The sequence below is a fragment of the Camelus ferus genome, chromosome 2, assembly GCF_009834535.1.
Source record: "Camelus ferus isolate YT-003-E chromosome 2, BCGSAC_Cfer_1.0, whole genome shotgun sequence".
Lineage (NCBI taxonomy): Eukaryota > Metazoa > Chordata > Mammalia > Artiodactyla > Camelidae > Camelus > Camelus ferus.
In genome coordinates this window covers 41584335-41607639 of record NC_045697.1, presented here as the reverse complement: position 1 = coordinate 41607639, position 23305 = coordinate 41584335, and the positions used below count along the sequence as shown (strand labels likewise).

Sequence of the window (23305 nt, the reverse complement as noted above, 5' to 3'; positions counted from 1 at the left end):
ACGGTGTGCTCCCTGGAGCATCAGTATCAGCATCCCTTGGAGACTTGCTAGAAATGCAGATGCTCACTCCCACCTCACACCCATTGAATCAGGAACTCTGGAGGGTGGGGCCCAACAACCTGTTCTAATAAGCCCTCTAAGTGTTCTGATACATACTGAAAATCACGCACTGGAGTGGAGTAATTGCCTGAAGACTGTAAAACAGATCATACGGCTCTGCCTGACGTATTTGGAAAGTAAATTATTATATTATTTATTGTATTTATGTGTATTATATTATATAGCAGAAATAATATTTCTGCAACTGCATCAGGGAACACACTTTGTGTCCTTACACATTGCCAAATTCCATTGTTTATGGCAAAGATAAACTGAGAACCAGAGTCCTAGTTAGAACAAGGATTACCCTACACCTCAGATTCAAACATTTGAAAGAGATCCACTGTCCCCAGATTCAAGGACAGGCAAAGTTTGGTATTTAGACAGGCCGACGGCTGGCCAAATGTTACAAGTGGAGTATATCATTTCATCCCAGCAATTGTTCACACACAATTAGAGAAGCACCCTGTAATTTTTCCCAGCGCATACCTGGAACAGGAATTTTCATATAACGGGAAAGCTATCTATGGACTTAATGGTAGTTTTGGTAAAATGGTTAATACAATCACAGGGCTTACATGGGGGAAGGAGGGGGAAATTTCAGCCACAATAATACTCCCAGTCAAAAAGAAACAAATAAGCGAAAGAGAATGTGACAATGAAAGTATGTACGTTCACGTATAACAGAAAAATTGTGCTCTACACTGGAATTTGACACAACATTGTAAAATGACTATAACTCAATAAAAAAATGTTTAAAAAAAGAAACAAATAAAAGCCCTTCAAATAAAATGCCTAATACCCTGACACATTTTCTAAAATAAAAATTACTCAGTGATCTTTTTATCCATCTCAGAGCATATAATTTCTCATAAAAAGATTGCAAGTCATCATTACAAAGTTTGTGAATTCACACACCATATTGGGAAGGCATGACTGGCCAGTAGTTTAAGGTCTACATTCTGAGGTTTTAATACAGTTCAGAACTACCTGAGGAGCTACGCCTTGAGCAAAAAAGTCAGTGTCAGGCTTCCAGCAAGTCACAGGGAAACACAGATTGCTGAGACCAACTGACAAGTTTCTAATTCAGTGGGACTAAGATTAGGCCAAGAGTTTGTATTTCTAGCAAGTTCCACACTTCAAGAACCACTATTTTAGAGAACAGTAGATGTTAAGAGATGTCACCATTCAAAAAACCTAGCTAGAGAGGCAAAAACTGGATGACGTGCAGGTCAAGCCAAGTAAACACAGGATGGGGAAGTTAAAAATAATGCCATGATGGCTTTCCTTGGTATCAGCACCTCTTTAGCAGGCTCAGATGCCATATTCCCAGGGACACGTTTTCCTGTCTCACAGGTACAATACTGTGCCCTATCAATTTTATCTCAATTAGCTCATGAAAATAAACATTCCATCATCTATTTGTATTAAATGTATACTAAAACACTTGAGAGGAATGCATGAAACTCTCAGGTATTCATAAATGCTCACTGAAATGGAAAGTCTCTTTCCAGAGAAGAAATTAAGAAATTAAGTTAATTATAAATATGAAAGATTATATTAAAAAATTATAAATCACCACAGTGTTAAGTTTTGGAGACCAATCTGGCTCAAAATAACTATAGGTTTAGAATAGTCTATTCTATTGTTGCTTCAAATTATTTTTAAAAAGAAACTCATTCCTCCACTGAATATTTAATCTTATATTTAAATGACTCAACAGTTTACTTTTATATGGATATAATAGAATTGTCATTGCAAAAGTTCAAAGCAAACTCATTTCTTCCCTGTCTCCCCATCTGCCAAAAAAATATTTTAAGCTAAATTAAAAGACTTCATTGCCACCAGCAGTTTGGTAGGCAGAGAGGAAATCTGAACATAATCTATTCTGTGAAAAGACTGCATTTTACGCAGAACTGTGAGTAAGGACTTTGTGCAATGAGTCCCCATCATCAGTTGAGTTGCTTGCCCAGAGCTGTGAAATTCTGCAAAGAAAAATATCCCACATTACTGATCTTATCCTGCAGGCATCTAAAACTTTGATTGCAGTTTTCTCAAATTTAATAACCTGTATGCCAGAAGCACTCCCTCCTCCCCATTTTCATTTGTGCATGACTGGCCTATGTTACTGCTAGTCAGTCAATCCCTGAGCTGGAAACATCAAGAATTTTCAAATGTTATGTGTTCTTAGTTTCTCTTGAATGATACAGCTGAAAACAGCACCAAGCCTGGATTAGTTCTGCACTTAATACCTAGGAAACCAAGCCCTTTTATTCTTTCATTCATATATTATTTATATGCTGTGTGATTTCAAAAAGGATTTGTACAGCTCACCATAGAAGATATAGAAACAATAAAACCATTAAATCCAGTTTTAAGAACAAATGTCAAATAAAGCAGGCTGGGAGGCGATAGTTTTACCAGAGGACTTAAGTTATGAACATCTACTGCCTTGAGCAAAAACATCAGTTGTCAGGCTCCCAGCAAGCCAAAGAGAAAATGTGACAAAACAACAAAACCACAGTGAGTGGCAAGCTTTGATTCATTAATCTCTTAAAATATATCATACCATAGATCACAGGAAAGGTAAAGTAACTCTAGCACTTAACTTTAGGAAAAAAATATTCAATAGATTTTTATGTAATAACCATTGAATCAAACAACAGGCAGTAGATATAATATTTTAAATCAAAGATATAGAAATATGTTTCATATGACTTATGCGATATCAACTTTCAATAAGACAAGGGGAGAAAGAAAGGTGAACCAGTATTAATTGCTTACCTGGTAAAGGTGAACTTTGCATTCTGTTAAATACTATATTTAACACTATCAGCAGGTGAGGAAACTGGCATATGGAGCTGTTAATTGTCTCTAAGTCTTAGATCTATTAATTAGTGGTAACAATATGAATTCAAGTTTGTCCAACTCTAAAATGCATGCTCTTCTTTTATTAAACTATTCACTAGTTCAGCTAAAGTAATTTAGATGTGGTTTTCTTATGATGAGGTGATCTATAGGACTACAGCTTAAGAGAAATGAATGAATAACACATCCTTCTCCTTCATTTATCAACTGAGCCTGAAGTCTGAGCTTAACATTAAACGATTCAGGGTTGAAGTAGACTACCTTGTGTTGGTGATGGACAGCTGGATCTTCAGAGCTGCCTAGAAATTTGGTGAATGTTTACTGGGCACCTACTGAATGCCAGGCACTATTAAAGATGCTACAGGTGTAACTTTGATCTACTTAACAGGATAGCTAAGATGAATTCGCTACAAAACACACCTCCAGAAAATTAACTGGTCAGTTGCATATTATTTTAGTATTGTCATTTAGATACTGGAACGTATCCGCCAACAGTGGTGATTCTGCTTTTGGCACAAAAGACATTGAGCTATTCAGTCTTACAGTCATGACCAGCACACTGAATTGCTCGTGATGCCTCTCCAAGATTGTGATATAAAGTCGGCAGAAACAATGCCTGCTATTCTGTTTGTTATGGCAGAAAGGCATGTGGTTAATCCATTTTAAATCTGAATCAAATGATCTACATATGAGTTTTAAAGGCAGCAGATTTGAGACAAGACTTAACGACATTAAGGATTAGCTTTTGTTCTGTCCAGAGCATGTTTTCCCCATTCAATTTCTTGAAGTGTTACTCTCTAAAGAGGACTGCAGTCTGGAATCTATATCACTTTTATATTGGTTGGCCTAGCAATGATCAATGGCTTATTACTGATCAGTAATGCAGTAAAAACTCTTAAGTCTTAAATTATGTTTAATCACTATTTTAAATTGTGTGAAAAAGCACGTTGTCATTGAAAATAGAGCAGGCACGGCTTCTGCCTGTCTGTTCTTTATATATAAAGAAAGACAATGAGTACTGTTTGAATACCTGCTATGTACCAAGCCAGTATTAGGACCAGATACTGTTTTAGGTGTCTAATAAATCATTTCATTCAAGACAGTATTCTCATTTTGCACTCGAGAGATCCTAGAGCGAGACTTCAGCAAAGGGTAAGAACCTAACTTTTAACTAAGAATCCTTATAATGAGGCCTTGGGCAAGCTTTTTACAATCTTAGTCTTAGTGTCCTTTTTATGGAATGAAGGTAATACATGCATATATTGGAGATATTGTGAGTTTCATCCCAGACCACTGCAATAAAGCGAGACACGTGAATTTTTTGATTTCCCAGTGCATATAAAAGTTACATTTACATTATACTGTTTTCTGTTAAGTGTGCAATATTGTATCTTTAAAAAACCCTTAATTTAAAAATATTTTCTTGCTATTGACTTCAGTGAGTCATAATCTTTTTGCTGATGGAAGCTCTTGCCTGGATGTTGATGGCTGCTGACTGATCAGGGTGGTAGCTGCTGAAAGTTGAGGTGGTTGTGGAAATTTCTCAAAATAAGACAATGAAGTTCACCACATCATTTGACTTCCTTTCACAAACAATTTTTCTGTAGCATGTAATGCTCTCTGATAGCATTTTACCTACAGTAAAACTTCTTTCAAAATTGGAGTCAATTCTTTCAACCCTGTTGCTGCTTTATCAGCTAAGTTTGTCATACCCTAAATTCTTTTTTGTATTTCAACAGTCTTCACAACATATTCACCAGAAGTAGCTTCCTCCTCAAGAAACCACTCTCTGCCCATCCATAAGAAGAAACTCCTCATCCATTAAAATTTTATCATGAGGTTGCAGCAATTCAGCCACATCTTCAGGCTCCACTTCAAATTTTAGTTCTCTTTCTATTTCCACCACACCTGCAGTTCCTTTCTCCACTGAAGTCTTGAACCCTTCAAAGTTATCTATGAAGGCTGGAATCAACTTCTTCCAAATTCCTGTTAAATTGATACTTTGATCTCTTCCCATGAATCACAAATGCTCTTAATGACATCTAGAATACTGAATCCTTTCCAGAAGGTGTTCCATTTGCTTTGCCCAGATCCATCAGAGGAATCACTATCTATGGCGGTTACGTTCTTATGAATGTCTTAGATAATAATACTTGAAAGCTGAAATTACCCCTTGATCTATGGGCTGCAGAATGGATGTTGTGTTAGCAGGCGTAAAAACAAACATTAATTTCACCATAGTTCTCCATCAGAGCTCTTGGGCAACCAGAGGCATTGCCAATGAGCAGTAATATTTCAAAAGGAATTTTTCCTTCTGAGCAACAGGTCTCAACAGTGGATTTAAAATATTCAGTAAATCATGTTGTAAATAGATGTGCTGGCACCCCGGCTTTGTTGTTCCATTTACAGAGCCCAGGCAGAGTAGATTTAGCATCATTCTTTAGGGCCCTAGGATTTTAGGAATGGTAAATGAGCACTGGCTTCAGCTTAAAGTCACCAGGTGGATTAACCCCTAACAAGAGAATCAGCCTGTCCTTTGAAGCTCTGAAGCCAGGCACTGACTTCTCCTCTCTAGCTATGAAAGCCCTAAATGGTGCCTTCTTTCCATAGAAAACTGTTTCGTCTGCGTTGAAAATTTGTTCTTCAGTTGTCACCACCTTCATGAATTACCTTGGTGAGATCTTCTGGATAACCTGCTGCAGCTTCTACATCAGCACTTGCAGGTTATGGAGAGTATTTCTTTCCTTAAACCTTATGAAACAACCTCTGCCAGCTTCAAACTTTTCTTCTACAGCTTTCTCACCTCTCTCAGCCTTCACAGAGTTGAAGGGAGAGGACCTTGCTCTGGATTAGGTTTTGGCTGAAGGGAATGTTGTGGCTGGTTTGATCTTCTATCCAGACCACTAAAACTTTCTCCATGCAAGGATGTTTCACTTTCTTATCATTCGTGTGTTCACTGGGGTAGCACTTTTAATTTCCTTCAAGAACTTTTCCTTTGCTTTCACAACTTGGCTGTTTGGCACAAGAAGCCTAGCTTCTGGCCTATCTCAGCTTTCAACGTGCCTTCCCTCATTAAGCTTAATCATTTCTGGTTTTTGATTTAAAGTGAGATGACACATGACTCTTTCTTTCACTTGAATAGGTAAAGGCTTTTGTAAGATACTAATTGGCCTAACTTTAATATTTCTGTGTTTCAAGGAATAGGGAGGCACAAGGAGAGGGAAAGGGACAGGGGAACAGCTGGTCAGTGGAGCAGTCAGAACATATAACATTTATCAATTAAGTTCCTCATCTTATATGGACACAATTCACTGTGCCCGAAAACACTTAGAACAGTCACATCAAATATCGCTGATCACAGAAATCATTGTAAATATAATAATGAAAAAGTTTGAAATACTGTGAGGACTACCAAAATGTGACACAGGGACACAAAGTGAGCATGCTACTGGAAAAATGGCACTAATAGAGTTACTCAATGCAGCGTCGTCACAAACCTTCAATTTGTAAAAAACACAGTTATCTGCGAAGTACAATAAAAGTGAAGCACAATGCCATGAGGTACGCCTGTAATCTACTTCTTTTGATTAGTGGGAAAGTTAAATGCGAACATCTATGTAAAGCTCTTAACACGGCATAAGCTTACAGGAAACTCTCAGCAAAGTTGATTGTTGCTATTACTACTACTGCTGCTGCTACTACTACTACTATAGTTATCTGTAGGGGCCAAGTGACTACTTCTAGCCAAGGGACTACAAGCAGAAGTGGCAGGTGTCACCTAAATGCAGGGGCATTTGGAGGACGTACCTCCACAATCCACTGCTTTCCACACTCTGGGGTCTTAGCTGGACACCACAAGATAGCAATTCCTGAGTCACAAGATGGCAGAAGTCAAAATTCCTGTGTCACCAGATAGAGGAGATCCCTTACTAACCTGCCCTAGACTTTGTACAAAAGGAAATAAACTTTTGTTCTGATGAGTTACTGAGATTTGAGGCCTATACACTATTTCAGTATGTTTCTCACTCAACAAATATTTATTTTGGTCTTACAATGTGCCAAGCAAAGTTCTAAGCACTGAAAATATAAAGCTCCTGTCCTCATGGAGCTTAATATTAAATTGTCCCTTACAGGGTCAAGCCTGGAATGCTGGCTTCATTATCACAAGGATCTAGCCTATCAAACTAAGCACCCTGAATTCTATACTTTTGATCTGCATATTCCCAATGTGTCCACAAGAAAGAAAGAAGAGTATAAAATAGGCAATAATAAGAAGTATTATTTAATCAAGATAGGACAAAATTTCCAGGTTAATAAATAATGGTTAATTTTTTAAAAATACTTTCTCATGGTAAAAGCAAAAGATTGTGTTTCATCATAAGGAGAATAAAAAGTCATTTAGGAATCAAAATGTTTAAAGTGTGTTATCTGGATTTCACTGGACTCATCTCTAAAAATATGTCTTTGTATTTTTAGAAAGGAAAATGGGAGTTTATCAAATGCTACATTTAAGAATATGGAACATTAAAGTCCTATTTTAATTTATACAATAAAGGACACTATTCTTAAATCCTATATGATATTATTATCATCCTATCATTGCACAATTATAGATCTACTTGTACCTAATTTTAGTAATTACACATTCTCCAAAGTCTTGGTTTTCATCTCCTTAAATGTGTACTTTTGTAGCTGCTTGACCTTTTTAAAAATGAGTTAGAGATGTACAGAGTATATAATCAGTTAAATATTCACCTTCAGCGAAGATAAGCAAAAAGAAGAGTTGAATGACACATTCCTGATTGGAACTCATCTTAGAACTCAGAATCAAAGAAGACATTATTCTTCTCAACCTACTGAAAAATTCAGCCTTTGCTGAGCATGCACCCCAACCTCAGATAAAACCAGTGCAGGAAAACAAAATTATCACAATATATTTTCCAAAGTCATAAGAAGAAGAACAGAATTAAAATAGTATATTTAAAGAATTATTTGATTTCTTAGGAATATTTATATAGATTAAAATGGAATCCACAAGTTAACCATACACTGAAAACCAGAGATAATTCTGGGATATTTCATAGCATGATTTTGACAGATATAAATAATAACTTCATTTAATCTGATTAACACTTCAACCATAATTAAACTCACAATAGTAAGCTACATTTACATTTCAGGTTAAGATTATTCAACAAAAAGTCAAGTCCAAACTTTGTGCTTCAAGCAAACCAAACACATACTCACAATAAACCAATATAGAGAAGTTCATCATTACAGAACCGAATCTTAGGTAGAACCTTTACATTTTTTGTTAGATAATCTTTAGTAGCACAATTGGATGTATTTATTAACTGGAATAATTACTTAATAAATCTTTAGGAAAAAACCTGTCCAAGGCATAAGAAATAAATATAACACTAAATTTACTCACTCTTTTGAAATTTGCTGAAGAGTTAAGTTTTCATTTATTTAGAACAGTCATCTTGGCTAGGAAAATTATTACATATACACAAAGAGTTATTTTGTTATCCAGACATCAGCATACTAAAACAAAATTTAGTTAATTAGTTAAGTTATCTGGTAATATTTTATATCTGTTATGAAAAATATTGCTTTAACTGGAAAAAACTCAACATGCTAAGTCTTGGCTATCATATCCAACAAGATGCTATATGAAAAAACAGTAAGAACTCAAAAGATATTGAAGAATAATTTTGACAATAAGAAATCCACAACGAGACTGAGATTTCTGTCATATCCTCAGTAATATTTTAAACCTTATATATCACAATTATCCTTCAGAATTTATATAAAGTCTTTTTTTTTCCCTACTGGTGACCAGTAGGAAATAGAATCTTAGGCTTCTTTGCATTTAATCATAGTATTTTGGTTCTTAGTTGCTACTCAGTTCAGTCAAAACCCTGGACAACTGATGGAGATTTCAAGAAGTTCATAATGGGACTAGAGAAAGACCTTCTAGTTTAATGGTTGAGATTTCCAGCTCCAGAATAAAACATAATTGGATTCTGTCTTGATAGTTAATGGTGTTGTAAAAATCAGATATTAAGTGAAGTAAGTCAGAGAAAGACAAGTATCATATGCTATTACTTATATGTGGAATCTAAAAAACAATGATACAAATTCTATTGACAAACCAAAACCAGACTCACAGACATAGAAAACAAACTATGGTTACCTAAGGGGAATGGGTGAGGAGAGGGATAAATGGGAGTTTGGGATTAACAGATACACATGTATATGTAAAACAGATGTACAACAAAGACCTACTTTACAGCACAGGGAACTATATTCAATTTCTTGTAATAACATATAATGGAAAAGAATCCGAAAAAAATATATATGTATGCGTATGTGTAACTGAATCACTTTATTGTACACCTGAAACTAACATGGTAAATCAACTACACCTCAATAAAAAAATAAAATTAATTTTTTTAATTGAAAAAAGAAAAAAAATTAGATGAGGTAAAGTCTTAATGAAGTCTTCACACATAGTAAGCATTTGGTAAGTATTGCAGTGGTTTTTTTTTCTGACTAATTATTATTTAGCCTATAGTTACCACTGAGGTCTTTAATTCCAAGAGGAGTAGGTTTACTTTACGTTTATAAGCCTAGCCACTCTTTACTGTGCTTTAGACTAGACAGTGTGTTCTTTGAGGAGAGCAACTATATTGCTCACTCTTATCCCTAATTTCTACAAGTTATAGATACATAAGATAGGTTCTCAGTAAAAATGTGCTGAATAAATGAACGATGGAATTAATCAGTAATCAGCCTGTCAATGTGTAGGTATCTGCTTGCATAGAAAATGTAACAAAGGCATGATGAGTGTCTGTGTCTTAGCCAAAAAGAAGTCCACTGAGCTCAGTCCCCTTATTTCTAGTGTTACTTAAACTCATAATTATTTTTGTTGTTGTTGTTTTTTAATTGAAGTATAGTCAGTTTACAATGTTGTGTCAGTGTCTGGTGTGCAGCATGACGTTTCAGTCATACATATACATACTTATACTCCTTTTCATATTCTTTTCATTACAGGTTACTACAAGATATTGAATATAGTTCCCTGTGCTATACAGTAGAAACTCATTTAAACTCATAATTGTTGATTCATTAATTTGAACCTTCTGTATCTCAGGCTTTCTGAAAATCAGGAAATCATTTCAAATAATTCACAACCAACTCAAGCATTAGTAAACATCTACAGCAGACAATAACTTAACAACTTTTAGACAAATGTTGGGTTAACATTGACTTGTGATTAGCAGAATAACCAAAATGCAATTAAATTTATCAATATAAATTATAAGGTGTTCAGATGTTGAGAAATTAACTTGATTTTGAAAGGGAAACAGATTTCTATTCAGGATGCAGTGTTTTTCTGAGTTTTTATTTACAGTATTTTACTTAAAAAGCATTTACTGAACATTTACCGAATTAAAATAGAATTCTGGGCTTGGAAGGCAAGAATGAGGATGCCCTGGTCCTGCCCCAGAGGCAGTCACCGCAGAATGGGGAAAACACAAACCTGTAGAACCAAAGGTAACACATATCAGGATGTGGTAAATACTGTAGACACCAGCAGGTGTGCATGCAGTTTCCAACACAAAATATCTTTCTATGTATAAATTCCCTGGCTAAGACCCTGACTCATCTATTTAGTACAGCAGAGTTCCAAAATAGCACTCTTCACTGATTTTTTTTTAATTCATAAAGTGAAATTTAACAGCTCTACACTTCTTTGTTCAATAGAGGAAAGAAGATTAAGAAGGCTTACCTATTTCTCAGGAGAATCAAGAGTTTCTGCACTTTCAATTACCTGTTGGTCTATATTTTTGTAAAGGATTCATACAAGTGCAACCTAAAGATTTTTTTTATTGTCTAACATTACAAAGACAAGTTTCTCTCCAGAATATAACAAGAAACCTCTTGCCTACAAAAACTGCTTGCTGTTTAAAAAAAATAGATCAACAGGAGTAGCTAAAAAATTCAATGAATCCAATGTTCTTCAAATAATTCAACTAAAATAAAGTTAATACTACTACAGATAATGTACATATTTACTGTTAATAAGTAATTATCTGGGCAATTTTATTTTCTATATTTTCTATGATTTCTTACTGATAACAGTGAAAACCTTGGAAATATGACATGTTTTAAAGCCACAGATTAAGACTCAAGAGACCTGGAATCTGGATACACTTGGTCATTAAGTCACAGATTAAGACTCAAGAGACCTGGAATCTGGATACATTTGGTTGTTAATGTTTTAAAGCCACAGATTAAGACTCAAGAGACCTGGAATCCGGATACACTTGTCGTTAAAGACAAGGTGGTCTTTGTGTATCGTCTGTGTGGCAAGAAGTTGGGAGCAACCTAACCCCTGCTGGAGATCATGTTAAACCCCACAGCATACCAACGATCCATGAGATGTCTCATGAAATGAGAAGCTTCCAAAGAATATAGTTTTAAAGTAAAACCAAAAAGAGAATTCTGCCTCTAAAAATAAATACACTATTTTCTTTAAATTGCTAGAATAGTAAATAAGGCATAGGGCTACAGGAAAAGAAAAAAATAAACATTGTTATCAAATAAAAATTCTATATGGAAAGTAAATAAAATGCTCTGAGTCACAACTAGAAATACTCTGTGTGCTATGATATTTTTAGTTTTTTTAAGTGATAGAATATGCATGTATATTTTCTGGGTACTGAAAGCACATAGTGAGAAAAAAAATCAAGAGTCATTAAGAAAGTTCATGCTTCATTTCTTCTCTGTATTCCTTTGCTTTAAAAGAACTCTTCCTAGAAATAGACATTCTGCATCTGTACCCAAATTCTGGGAGCTGATTTAAAAATAACTTCAACCTACATAAAAACTCTTTGGATTTAAAAAAATAGCTGAAGTGTTAAGATTTTTCTAATTGCTAGTTTTTAAAGTTCAGATTTAATTATGAAATACGTAAAATATAAACTTGTTTGTTTGTGGTTTGTTTAAGTGTTAGTGCCCATGGTAAATGGCAAGGATCATGGATGTAAGGAAATAGCTCAGTCATACAGCTTGCAAACGGTAAACCCAGATATTCTAACCAGAAATTCAGGTCTGCTCATTTTCCACCAGACCACAGTCACAGTTGCAATTGATTACATTAACCAAATACATCATTCATTCATTCATTAAGCAAATATTTGCTGAGAGTCCACCATATGCCAGACACTATTGTTAGTGCTACAGTACAGCAGTGTGCAAAAGAGACAAAATCCCAACGATGTGCTGGTAATTGCTCAAAAACTGGCTGGGGGTGGCGGACAGAAGAGAACTTATCTGCAGCAATCGTTTATTTACATAATGTATATATTCCTATCATGACAGAGTTCAATCGACCAACCCAACATCCTTTAACTTAGAGCTGGGAAGAGATGTGCACAATCAACCCTTGTGAACCTGTGTGAGCCTATGTGTGCACACTGTTGAAAAAAATCCATGTCCAAGTGGAAAAAATGCATTCTAGCAGAGAGGGAGAAGCAAGAGATTAGTCACACATATAGTGTATCAGATACCAAAAAGCGCTACGCAGGGGAAAAAGGAAAGGCAGGGAAGTTGGGTATGCAATGTGGGCTACGAAGGGGCAATTTTAAATAGGATAGTTACAAAAGACTCTCTTAAAATGACATTTGAGCCAAGTCCTGAAGGTGGTGAAGGAATGGGCCAAGTGGATAATAAAGGAAGACCATTTCAGGGAGGTGTGTCTAGGTAGCTACATGGTTAAAGGCTTGCGTATTTATTTGAAGAATGTTTACCATAAGTGGGATGGGAAGACGTCTCACTTGATTGAATGGTTTTTCTGTTTTGTTTTGTTTCTAACCAAGATGTGGCATGACCTCACTTATACTTTTCAAGTATCACTCTTGCTGATGTTTGAGAGCAAACCACTGGGGGTGAGCAAGTGTGGAAGCTCTTGCATTAATCCAGATGAGAGTTACGGTAGCTTGATCAGAATGGTAGAGGAGAGAATGGCAAGAAGTGGAGAGATTCCAGATACATTGTTAATGTAGAGCCAACAGAATTTGCTGACAGATTGGATGCCAAGTGTTGCCCAAAAGATGATTCTGAAGATTTTGTTCTAAGAAACGGAAAATATGGATCTAGCATTTACTGAATTAGAGCAAAGCAATTTTGGAGGGAAGGTCAAGGGTTTGGTTTGGGACATGTATCGTTTGATATGCCTACTAGACATCTAAGCTGAGATGTAGAACAAGCAGTTGGTAGACGAGTCTGGCTTCAGGGAGAGGTTTGTGTTGGAGATAGAACTGTAGGAGTGTTCAACATATTGATAATATGTAAAACACTAGAACTCAGAGGGAGTACCAGAAGAGTGAATGTAAATTTATTTTAAATTTAGTTAGCTATTTAACAAAAACATTCCAGCACTGTTCTCGGTGTTCGGCAAGTACGAACTCACTTAATTCTCATAAACCTAGAAGTTAGGTACTGAAACACAGTGAGGTTAACTAACTTGCCCAAGGTCATAAGCAAATGGCTAGTAAGTGTTAGATTTGTAATTTCTAACCAAGGCTGCTCAGATACAGAGTTCTTTTTAGAGAAGAGCAGTTATCTTAAGTCTGAGACTTTCGGCACTACATTTAGAGGTTGGGGAGATGAAGTAAATCAGTAAATCCTGCTCATTGCATGCAACACGCTTTACTTTCCCACAGAAATTCTACTCTCAAGAAGAACAGATTGACCAATGTTTTCTCTCCCTTTGTACTTTTCTACATTTTCTATAGTAAGCACATATTACTTCTAGAATCAGAAAATATTGTATCAAAATAATAGAAGCTGTAGAGTTATTTTTTAAACCTTGTCTCAATGGATGAATTTCATTCTCTGTCTACAGCCCAGCTCAGTGAGACGACACCATGAAAATCATTAGAGAAAAACCGAAGTGCTCTCTGCTTGGGGTATAAATAGAGTTACCATATAATTTATTGGCCAAATAACAAACAATTTCTGAGTGTAAAAATGAGCACTATTAATTCTGTCATGATGTCAGGCTTAAGTGAGAACTACCTAAACATACGTATAGTAGGTACAGGTGCCCCAGGTACCCTATTTCCTAAGAACAGAGTTTGTGTGAATATAAGAGCAAAAGACTCTTATCTGGTCCATGCACACCACCTTCTTACTAGTGTTCACTGTAGGTGAAAGACACCTTTGTCATTACTGTTGTTTAGCCTTTTTACCAACTACTGGTTAGAACTGGGCATCAAAAAGCAAACTGAGCATCTCCTAGGGAAAATATTATGATACTTAGGTATCGGAGATACTCTACTTGGGGCTCATCTGTCGTTAGAATGAAAAGTAACATAGAACTGAGCCATTTTGATGATTAAAACCACATTGCAAGGATCTGAAAATGACACTAACGATGTTAAATCTAATAAGACATCACTTCCTACAGTGATGAAATACTATATTTAGAATTATTAAAAAGAATGCTCTTCATTCCTATTCTAACTTAAATGAACTGGGAAAGAAAAAAACACCTAGGTATCCACTTTTATTTCCTAAGCTACTTTTAATATTACATAAATACTAACTCTGGTGTGGAAATGTGCAAGATGGGATGGCAAAATGGAAATACAAGGGAATATACTGTACCTTGTTTTACCTGTAAGGAACACACACCTGACAAAAGGCAATTTTCACATCCAAGGTTGGTTCACTGCAGTAGTACAATAAATGGAGGCTCATAAATACCTATAGAAAAAAAGAGGGGTATGAAGTTCCAAATCACCTAACTATTCATTATCTAATAGTATGAATTTGAATTATACACAAGGTGTCGTGCACAACATATATTCAGCACAATCCTTGTCCAGACCAGTTATTAGGTACTTTTCACAAATTGTAAAGATTAAATAACAAAATAAGGTAAAAATGTCTTATCTTCTATAATGATCAATGTCATCACGATCATAAAGACTAGATAGAAGAAACTGGATATACCTAATATGTTAAAGTTAAGTACATTATATTACAAAGCGTTTTCAGTTCTAGGCATCTAATTTTTTTAAAGTCTCAAATATAAGTTCAAGAGGATATATAAAAGAATGTTCATTGTAGAATAAAGATACCATTAAATAAAATTTAATTTACAATAAAATTACGGCTAGGACTTGGAATAACTGAATTAAAGCTTAGGGTATCAGTATAGATAAAATTTTCAAACATGATGTTGAAAGGGGGAAAAAAGCAGGTTTCAAAAGGTTCATGAAGATCACTATATTATTAATGTAAAATTTTAAAGTACCTGAAATAATATACACTGCTTGTTATCTAGTCATATAACTACAGACTAAAGAAAACAGGACACTATATTAACATGTGTTTAATCTTCATGGTAAGTACAAAGATTCAATTATATTATTTTCTGTGTATTTGAAATATTTTTTAAGTTTAAATGACAGAATAAAAATCATCTAACAGCGGAAATGCCAAGTTAGGTCCTGGGTTATTTGGGAATGATGAGGCAGCATCAGAAAAACCCAATTGAAATGTTATTAAGTTCAATTAAACACACTTTGTTGAATGTTTATTGTGTGCAAGATATAATTTTGTGGGATTAAACAATTTTAAAACCACTACTGACAGGAGACTTCTGTTTTTGGCAGTAGGAATGATCACCTAACCTGAAAAACACTCTGCACAAAACTCCTACAATGTTTAGGTGAAATAGACATGCACAGCTGAGCTGCCAAAATAAGAGGCAAGAAAAATTCAGAGAAGCTGAAGACAATGTGAAAGGATCCATGCAGAGAAGTAAATGAGCTGAACCTGTCACTTGTCCCCAGACCATCTGCTGATGTCTGAACACCAGAACTTTGGCTTTAAAAGGGCAGCATGCAGAATACAGGAACCAAAGCTTGGAAGCTATCTAGGGTGGAAAGTCACACTGGAGACACCTGAATAAAGTCTACTTCAGGACGTTTTAAACAAAATTCTGGAGCAAGCCAAACAATCCCAGAAAGAAGGTCTGCATTGCATGAAAAAATATTTTACATTGAAACTTGTGTAGATTTTTTAACTATGAGGAAGAATGAAAAGACAAGAGTATATAAGACACTTCTGAAGAAGAATAAAATGGGTATCTGTGGGGGTTGGGGGAAAAATTGCTCCACCAGAGGTCAAGATTTATTGTAAAGCCATAGTAAGTAAAGGTATATGGGATCAATGCAGAGACAGACTACTGATTAATAGAACAGAGAGCCCAGAAACAGACACATACATACATGGAAACCTGATTATGTTATGTTAATATTCAAACCTGACTATATTAAAGACACCTGGGGAAAGAAGAATCCATACATTAAACCATCTGAGATAACTGGTCATAAATATCGGGGCAAGGGGAGGGAGGAAGCACATCCCTGTTAAGAGACAGTTCTCTATGGGCCTCTCATAATTCTGTGTGTCATAAGCAGAAGCACTGGCCGCCTTTATTCTAGACTGTCTTCTCAAGGATGGTTATAGAGCAAACAGCCTTGGAAAAGAAAGATATATTTCCCTCTGGAGCAAAAAGCAGGTTTGATTACTCCCAGTATAATATAGATGAGGTGTCACTATGGAGAAAAGGTCAGGAATGCTAGCCACCCACTATAAAAGATTTGGGTTCTCCAAGCTTGGAGTTCTTTTTCTATGTAACACAACTCACAGTATTTGCAGGGTCACCTGACCTTCTTTGAGTCACCCTGCAGGAATCAGGGCCTGAGAAACTGGCATGAATTCTGACACCCTAGCTACTGCTATTAATGTAATAAAGAACTTTGATCTGACCCAGGGATTGTGTGTCTTCTGCAAGCATCTATAAAAGGTAGCTTGCAAGTAGGGTAACATCTCAGACTCTTCACGGTACTTGACAACCCCTACCTCATCTTCATGTGGTATACAAAACACAGTTCCAGAAGGATTAAACTTTTCAGGAAAGACCAAACTTTCAATAATATAAAAGGAAAGGTAGTTGAATGTCTGAGAAATACATCATAAGTAATGTGTAAACATGCTGTTATAAAAGAAATTATTGATAAAATAGACTATTTTTATTCTTTTGCTTTTTTTTTTTTTTTTTGGTTGGGGGAGGTAATTAGGTTTATTTATTTACTTAGTTATTCTTAGGGAAGGTACTGGGGATTGAACCCAGAACCTCACGCACGTTAAGTATGTGCTCTACCACTTGAGTTATACCCTCCCCCCAAAACAGACTATTTAAAATGAATAATTTCTGTTCTTAAAAAAATGTGATAGAGTTAAAAAAGGGGCCACAGACTGAGAAAAGATATTTGAAATAACTAGAGAGAGATTTACCCAGAATCTATAAAGAGCTTCTAAAATATAAGAAGAAAAAGACAAAGAACCCAATAGAAGAATTAGCAAAAAAAAAAAAAAAAGAGAGAGAGAGATAAGTTTCTTGGAAAAAGATATATAAAGGTGCCCATAAATATATGTATAATTTAAAACCACATTGAGATACTATTTTCTATCAAATTGATAAAAACTGAAAAGTATGATAATATTCAGTTTTTGAAAACAGGTTGATCAGATGTGGATATTGATATACTGCTGATAGTTTTGGCAATTGGAACAACCAAATTTAGGAGAAAATAGCATTATATAGAACATTTGTGCATAACCTACCACACTACTAACACGTATCTCCAGAGAAAGTCTTGAATTTTGCTACCAGGATACACAGAAAAGGCATCCACTTGAATACCTTTGTAATAGCAAAAGAAATAAATAATAACAAATTAATACTGGAAAAAACAAATATTCATAGAGAGGCCAATAAATAAATAATGTACATTCATTTAGTGGAATATAGCAATGAAGTGGTGGAATAAAGAAACAAGCATTAACATGACGAAGTATCATAAACGTGTTAAACAAATGAAATGAAGTAATGGTTAACTTCATTTAAGAAAGGTACAAAATATGCACAACTAAACAATATATTATTTAGGAATTCTTTTTGACTATTATAAAACTGTAAAGAAAAGCAAAAGAACAAAAAATGCAAAATTCAAGAGCCTGGCCAGCTCTCCTGGGGAAGGGAAGACCACCACTGGGAAGAGGCATACAGGGGTTTTCAGTGGTATTCACTATGTCTACTCTGAGCTGAGTGGTGAGGTCATGCAAAATTGTTTCATTATTCGTTAAACCCTAAATGTATAAAATATATGCTACTTGATATGTCTGTGATAGTTTATAATAGGAAAATGTTCAAGTGACACAAGGAACTTATGGTCTGTCATTCTTTCACTGGGCGTCATTGTCGACACATGGATGCCTGGAAGCAATACACTCATAATAGTCACTACAGGAAATGATTTTGAGAAGAAATGCTGAGCTATGTGCTTGATGATACCATTAAACTACTGAATTAAGAAATTCTGGATCTTTTCTACTTCTAGACTTCCTATTATATGACAAAATAAGTCCCCCATGGGAAAAAAATTACTAAAATACAGTCATAAAATAGGTAAAAAGTAAAACAAAACAACAACAAAAGAAACAATTTACTTCTCAAATTTCAATCTGTAAGGGATTTTACTGTATTTCCATGAGATTTACATACAAGTTTTGAAGATAGTTACCTCTACTTCTTATTTTTAATATTTTTAATCTAGGTTTGATTAAGTAGAATTTACCCACAGCAAAATGAACAGTTCTTAAGTGTACAGGTTGATGGATTTTGACAAATGCATCTATCCACGTAATTCGCATTCCAGTGAAGATAAAGAACGGCCTGAAAAGCACACCCCATACCGTTTTCTCGACAGTAGTCCCCATCCCCCATGAAACAAGTTCTAACTTCTTTCTCTGTATAGATTGGTTTTTCTTGTCCTAGAACTCATACAAATGAAATCATACAGTATGTACTCTTCCGCTGGGCTTTTGCTCAGCAAAATGCTTTCAGAATGCATTAGTGTTAAGTATCAATAGTTCTTCTGTTGCTGAGTAAAATGTATGTTTATCCATTCTGTTTTCAGATATTTGAGGTGTTTCTATTTTTTGGATATCAGTAATGCTGCATGAACATTTATATACATGTATTTTTGAACAAATATATTTTCATTTCTTTGGAGAAAGAATTGTTGGATCGCGGGATAGGTATATGTTTTAACTTACAAAAAACTGTCAGACACATTGTCTACCCCCTTGTAGCAATGCATAAAAATTTAGTCGTTCATGAATGGACCTCGAGATGATCATATTAAGTGAAGTAAGTCAGAAGGAGAAAGACAAACACCATATATTACTTACATGTGGAATATAAAATATGACACAAATGAACTTATTTATGAAACAGAAACAGATTCACAGACATAGATAACAAACTTATGGTTACCAAAGAGGAAATGGAGTGGGGGAGGGATGAATTAGGAGTTTGGGATTAGCAGATACAAACTACTATATATAAAATAGATAAACAAAGGACCAACTGTATAGCACAGGGAACCATATTCAACATCCTATAATAAACCATAATGGAAAAAAAATGAAAAAGAATATATATATGTACAATTGTATCACTTTGCTGTACACCAGAAACTAACACAACATTGTAAATCAACTATGCTTCATTAAAAAAAAAATGTTGCTGGGTTTAAAAAAAATTCAGTTCAGAAAAAAAATGTGACAATGTATATATGTACATGTATAATTGAAAAATTGTGCTCTACACTGGAATTTGACACAACCTTGTAAAATGATTATAAATCAATAAAAAATGTTAAAAAAAATTCAGTTGCCTCACATCCCTTATGTTACCAGTTTTCTAAATTTTAACCATTCTAATAAATGTTTAGTAATATTTCATTTTTTTTTTATTTCCTTGATGACTAATAGTGTTGAGAACTTTCTTCATGTGTTTATTGGCCATTCATTTATCTTCCTTGGGGAGGTGCCTTTTCAAGTATTTTGCCCATGTGGTGGTGGACGGTGGATGGGGGAAGGGAGTTGTCTGTCTTTTTATATAAATTGTAGAAATTCTCTATTTGAGATAAATATTTTCATAATATTATGTCAGATACATATATTATGAATATTTTCTTTCAATCTGTGCTTGCATATTCAGCTTATTAATGCTTTTAATGAGTAATACCTAATTTTTATGAAATTCATTTTATGATTGATTTTCCTTTTATTGGTGCTTTCTTGGTTTTTGTCAAGGGATCTTTGCCCACCTCAAGTTCATGAGGCTTTCTTCCACATTTTCTTCATGAGCTTTACATTGTTAATTTTACTTTTAGGTCTGTGATACCACTCCAATTAATTTTAGTCCATAGTGTATGTATACGTTAAGGTCCATTTTTGGGCCCTAATGATAGTCAATTGTTCAAGCATTCTTGGTGAAAAGACTTTCTTTTCCATATTGAGTTGCCTTACTGACCTGGTTAAAAAATATCATTTGACTTTATAATTGTACAAGTGTGGGTCTATTTCAGGACTCTATTCTATTCCAATTATCTGCCATCTATCTTTACCCCAATACCATCCTGTCCTGATTACTGCAGTTTGATAATCATCTAGAAACTAGGTAAGTCCTCCAAATTTTTCTTCTTTTTTATTTGGGTAACTATTCTAGTCTTTGCATTGCCACATGAATTTAAAATCAGCCTAATGTTTCACAAAGAAAAAAAAAAACCTTCTGGAATTTAGATTGAGGTTGCATTAGAGCTACAGGTCACACTGGGAAGAATGAGTATCTTAATATTGGGTGTTTTATCTAAAATCATAATATATTTGTCCATTTATTTTGGTTCTCTCTAATTTATCTCAGGAATATTTTGAAGTTTACAGTATATAAACAGACCTTAAATATTTTTTAAGTTTATTCTTTAAAATTTATATTTTTGATGTTATTATAAATGGCATATTTTAACTTCCTTTTCCCAAATGCTCCTAGTATTCCATTTATCAAATGTTCCTAAAAATAAAGTTGATTTTTGGAAATGACTTTATACCTGCAACCTTGTTAAATTCACTTATCGTATCTAGTAAACATTTTGTGGATGGTTTAGGATTTTCTTTATACACTGAAATGTCTGCAAGTGAAGGCAGTTTTTGCTTTTTCTTTTCCAATCTGTGTTTTCTTGACTAATTGTCCTGCTTCCAGTACAATTGTGAATAGAAGTGATGAGTTGCTCATCATCTCTGCCTTTTAACAGATGCCCTTACCATTTACATTTAAAGTAATTATGGATGTTATTGAGTTTAAGTCTACCATCATACAATTTGTTTTGTATTTTACCCTCATATTCTTTATTCCATTTTTCTTCCTTCCCAGCCTTTTGGGGAAGAACTATATTTTTTGTTTTCCATTTTATCTAATAGGTTATTTGTTATACCTCTTTTTCTTTTTTTAATGGTTGTTATGGAGTTTGCAATCTGAATTTTTATTAGTAATCTAGGTTCAATTAGTGTTATTCCACTTCACACACATAATTTAAGAAACTTATAATGGTATATTTTAATTTTACCTCTAGTTCTTTGAGCTATTGTTTATTATACACATTTTATAAATCTCATAACAATTGCTATTTTTTGCTTTGAATGAAGCCATTCTATTTTATAAAGGCATTAAGAAATTACCAAGAAAACTATTTTATGTTTACTCACATATTTTATGTGTATAGTCCTTTCATACCTTTAAGGTTATTCTTAAGCACTAATGTTTTGATGTTTATAAGTGGCACTTTTACTTTATTTTCATTTTCCAAATGCTCATTTCCAGCATTTAAAATATGTTGTTCCTTGTTTCATTATCTTGTAGCGTGCATTAAATGGGAAAATGTTCTCCCAGCCACCTTCACGCAGCACTGAGTCTCCTCATAGCACTTTGTTCATACTTTTATTATGAGTATCTTACAATATTGTAACTATTTGTTCATATGTCTTTTCTATACTACATTATGACCTTCTTGGGGAAAGTGATTATGTTTTATTCATGTTCACAACCCCGGGGGCCAGCACTATTATTAGTGTATAGCTAATGTCGAGTAAATGTATATTGAACAAAAAGAGAATCAAAGGGGAAAGGCTCCTTTCCTTCTCTCCCACAAATCTAAGTATTTTCATTATCTCCTCATATTGAGATCTTTGAATTTTCAATAGATTTGATGCTACCAAATTAGGAATAAGGAGTTTGCAGTAGTGAAAATATAAGAGTCCAGTAAAGATGACCTCAGAAATGCTACCCAGCAGAGCTATTTTAGTTCTGTACTGCTGAACTGGGCATGTGGGAACTAATAACATCCAGCTCACCACCTGAAATGAACAATATATTTTAATTTTTAATGAGTGAATAATCTGGCTATGAAAAGCAAGCATCCTGACCTTTCCTGGTTTGCATTATAAAGATTTCAAATGTAACACTATGACTAAGTCACTACAGAACTTTCTTGTTCCACAAAGGGACATTAAAAGAAAAAGAATTTTCAGTATGATAATCCCAGTGAATCACAGAAAACGAGTTTGGTAATTATATATCCAGACAGCATGGCAGGGAGTATCTGACATCATTGCATAGAAACATAAATGGCCAGGGCATTATCTTGATATTAGACTAAAGTGGAATTAGTGATAACATCCTGGTACAATATAAGACCCAGGAGTACCTTGAAAAGGGAGGGGATGATAATTTGGAGAGTTTAGTGCTTTCAATTACTGGTTGCTCTTTTGGGAAAACCCCCATATGTTCACTTCTTGCTATGTACTCTCTGAGTTTCTCCTCATTACATGCTTACAGGAGTTAATGGTCACTTTGAGCAGAGCAGTAGGCCAAGTGGTATGAATGAGAGACACTTGAGAACTTATTAGTTGAATTGGTGCACAGCAGTTGCTATAAAAGAATGTAACTATGATGTGTTTTAATAGCTTAGATCAATACTTAAATTCCTTTTTATGTGAGATGTGCCAACTAAACCACAGGAGGTTTGAAAAACTTCACAGATGCAAAAAATCAAATTGCTCCGGGCAGCTCCACACTCCCACGGTTTGTCGCTGAAAAGCAATATATTCAAGGGAAAACCAAATGAACTATTGATCCCAAAAATAGTTTAAGGTTCAGCAGTTTCCAAGTTGAATTGGTATACAACAAACTCATTATTTATAAATAATTTTTATATTTATTACATTTCATATTTATTATAAATGACTCTTTAATAGCCTGCAAGCTTATGTACAACATTAGAATGCAAAGTTATTGTTAATTACAAAAACACTCTGTCTCTGCCATGCCCAAAAGGATTCTCCC

The 23305-nt window shown here is 34.6% G+C and overlaps 1 protein-coding gene across 20 annotated transcripts in view; it reads right to left on the bottom strand.

Moving 5' to 3' along the window:
• The window catches only part of MAPK10 (mitogen-activated protein kinase 10), a 441743-nt gene that overhangs the window by 118388 nt on the left and 300050 nt on the right, over positions 1 to 23305 (bottom strand). For 11 of the 20 annotated variants that reach the window (XM_032498595.1, XM_032498590.1, XM_032498619.1 and 8 more), the window contains 2 exons: positions 17683 to 17761; positions 14677 to 14748 (listed from right to left, as the gene is read on the bottom strand). The exons of 1 other annotated variant lie outside the window; for it this stretch is intronic. In XM_032498595.1, the coding sequence (XP_032354486.1) occupies positions 14677 to 14742 (66 nt within the window). In that variant the 5' untranslated portion in view covers positions 14743 to 14748; positions 17683 to 17761. Of the gene's footprint in view, positions 1 to 10421; positions 10517 to 14649; positions 14749 to 17682; positions 17762 to 23305 lie in introns of all 20 variants that reach the window. 8 more of the 20 variants (XM_006190018.3, XM_032498646.1, XM_006190016.3 and 5 more) reach the window with 6 other exon arrangements.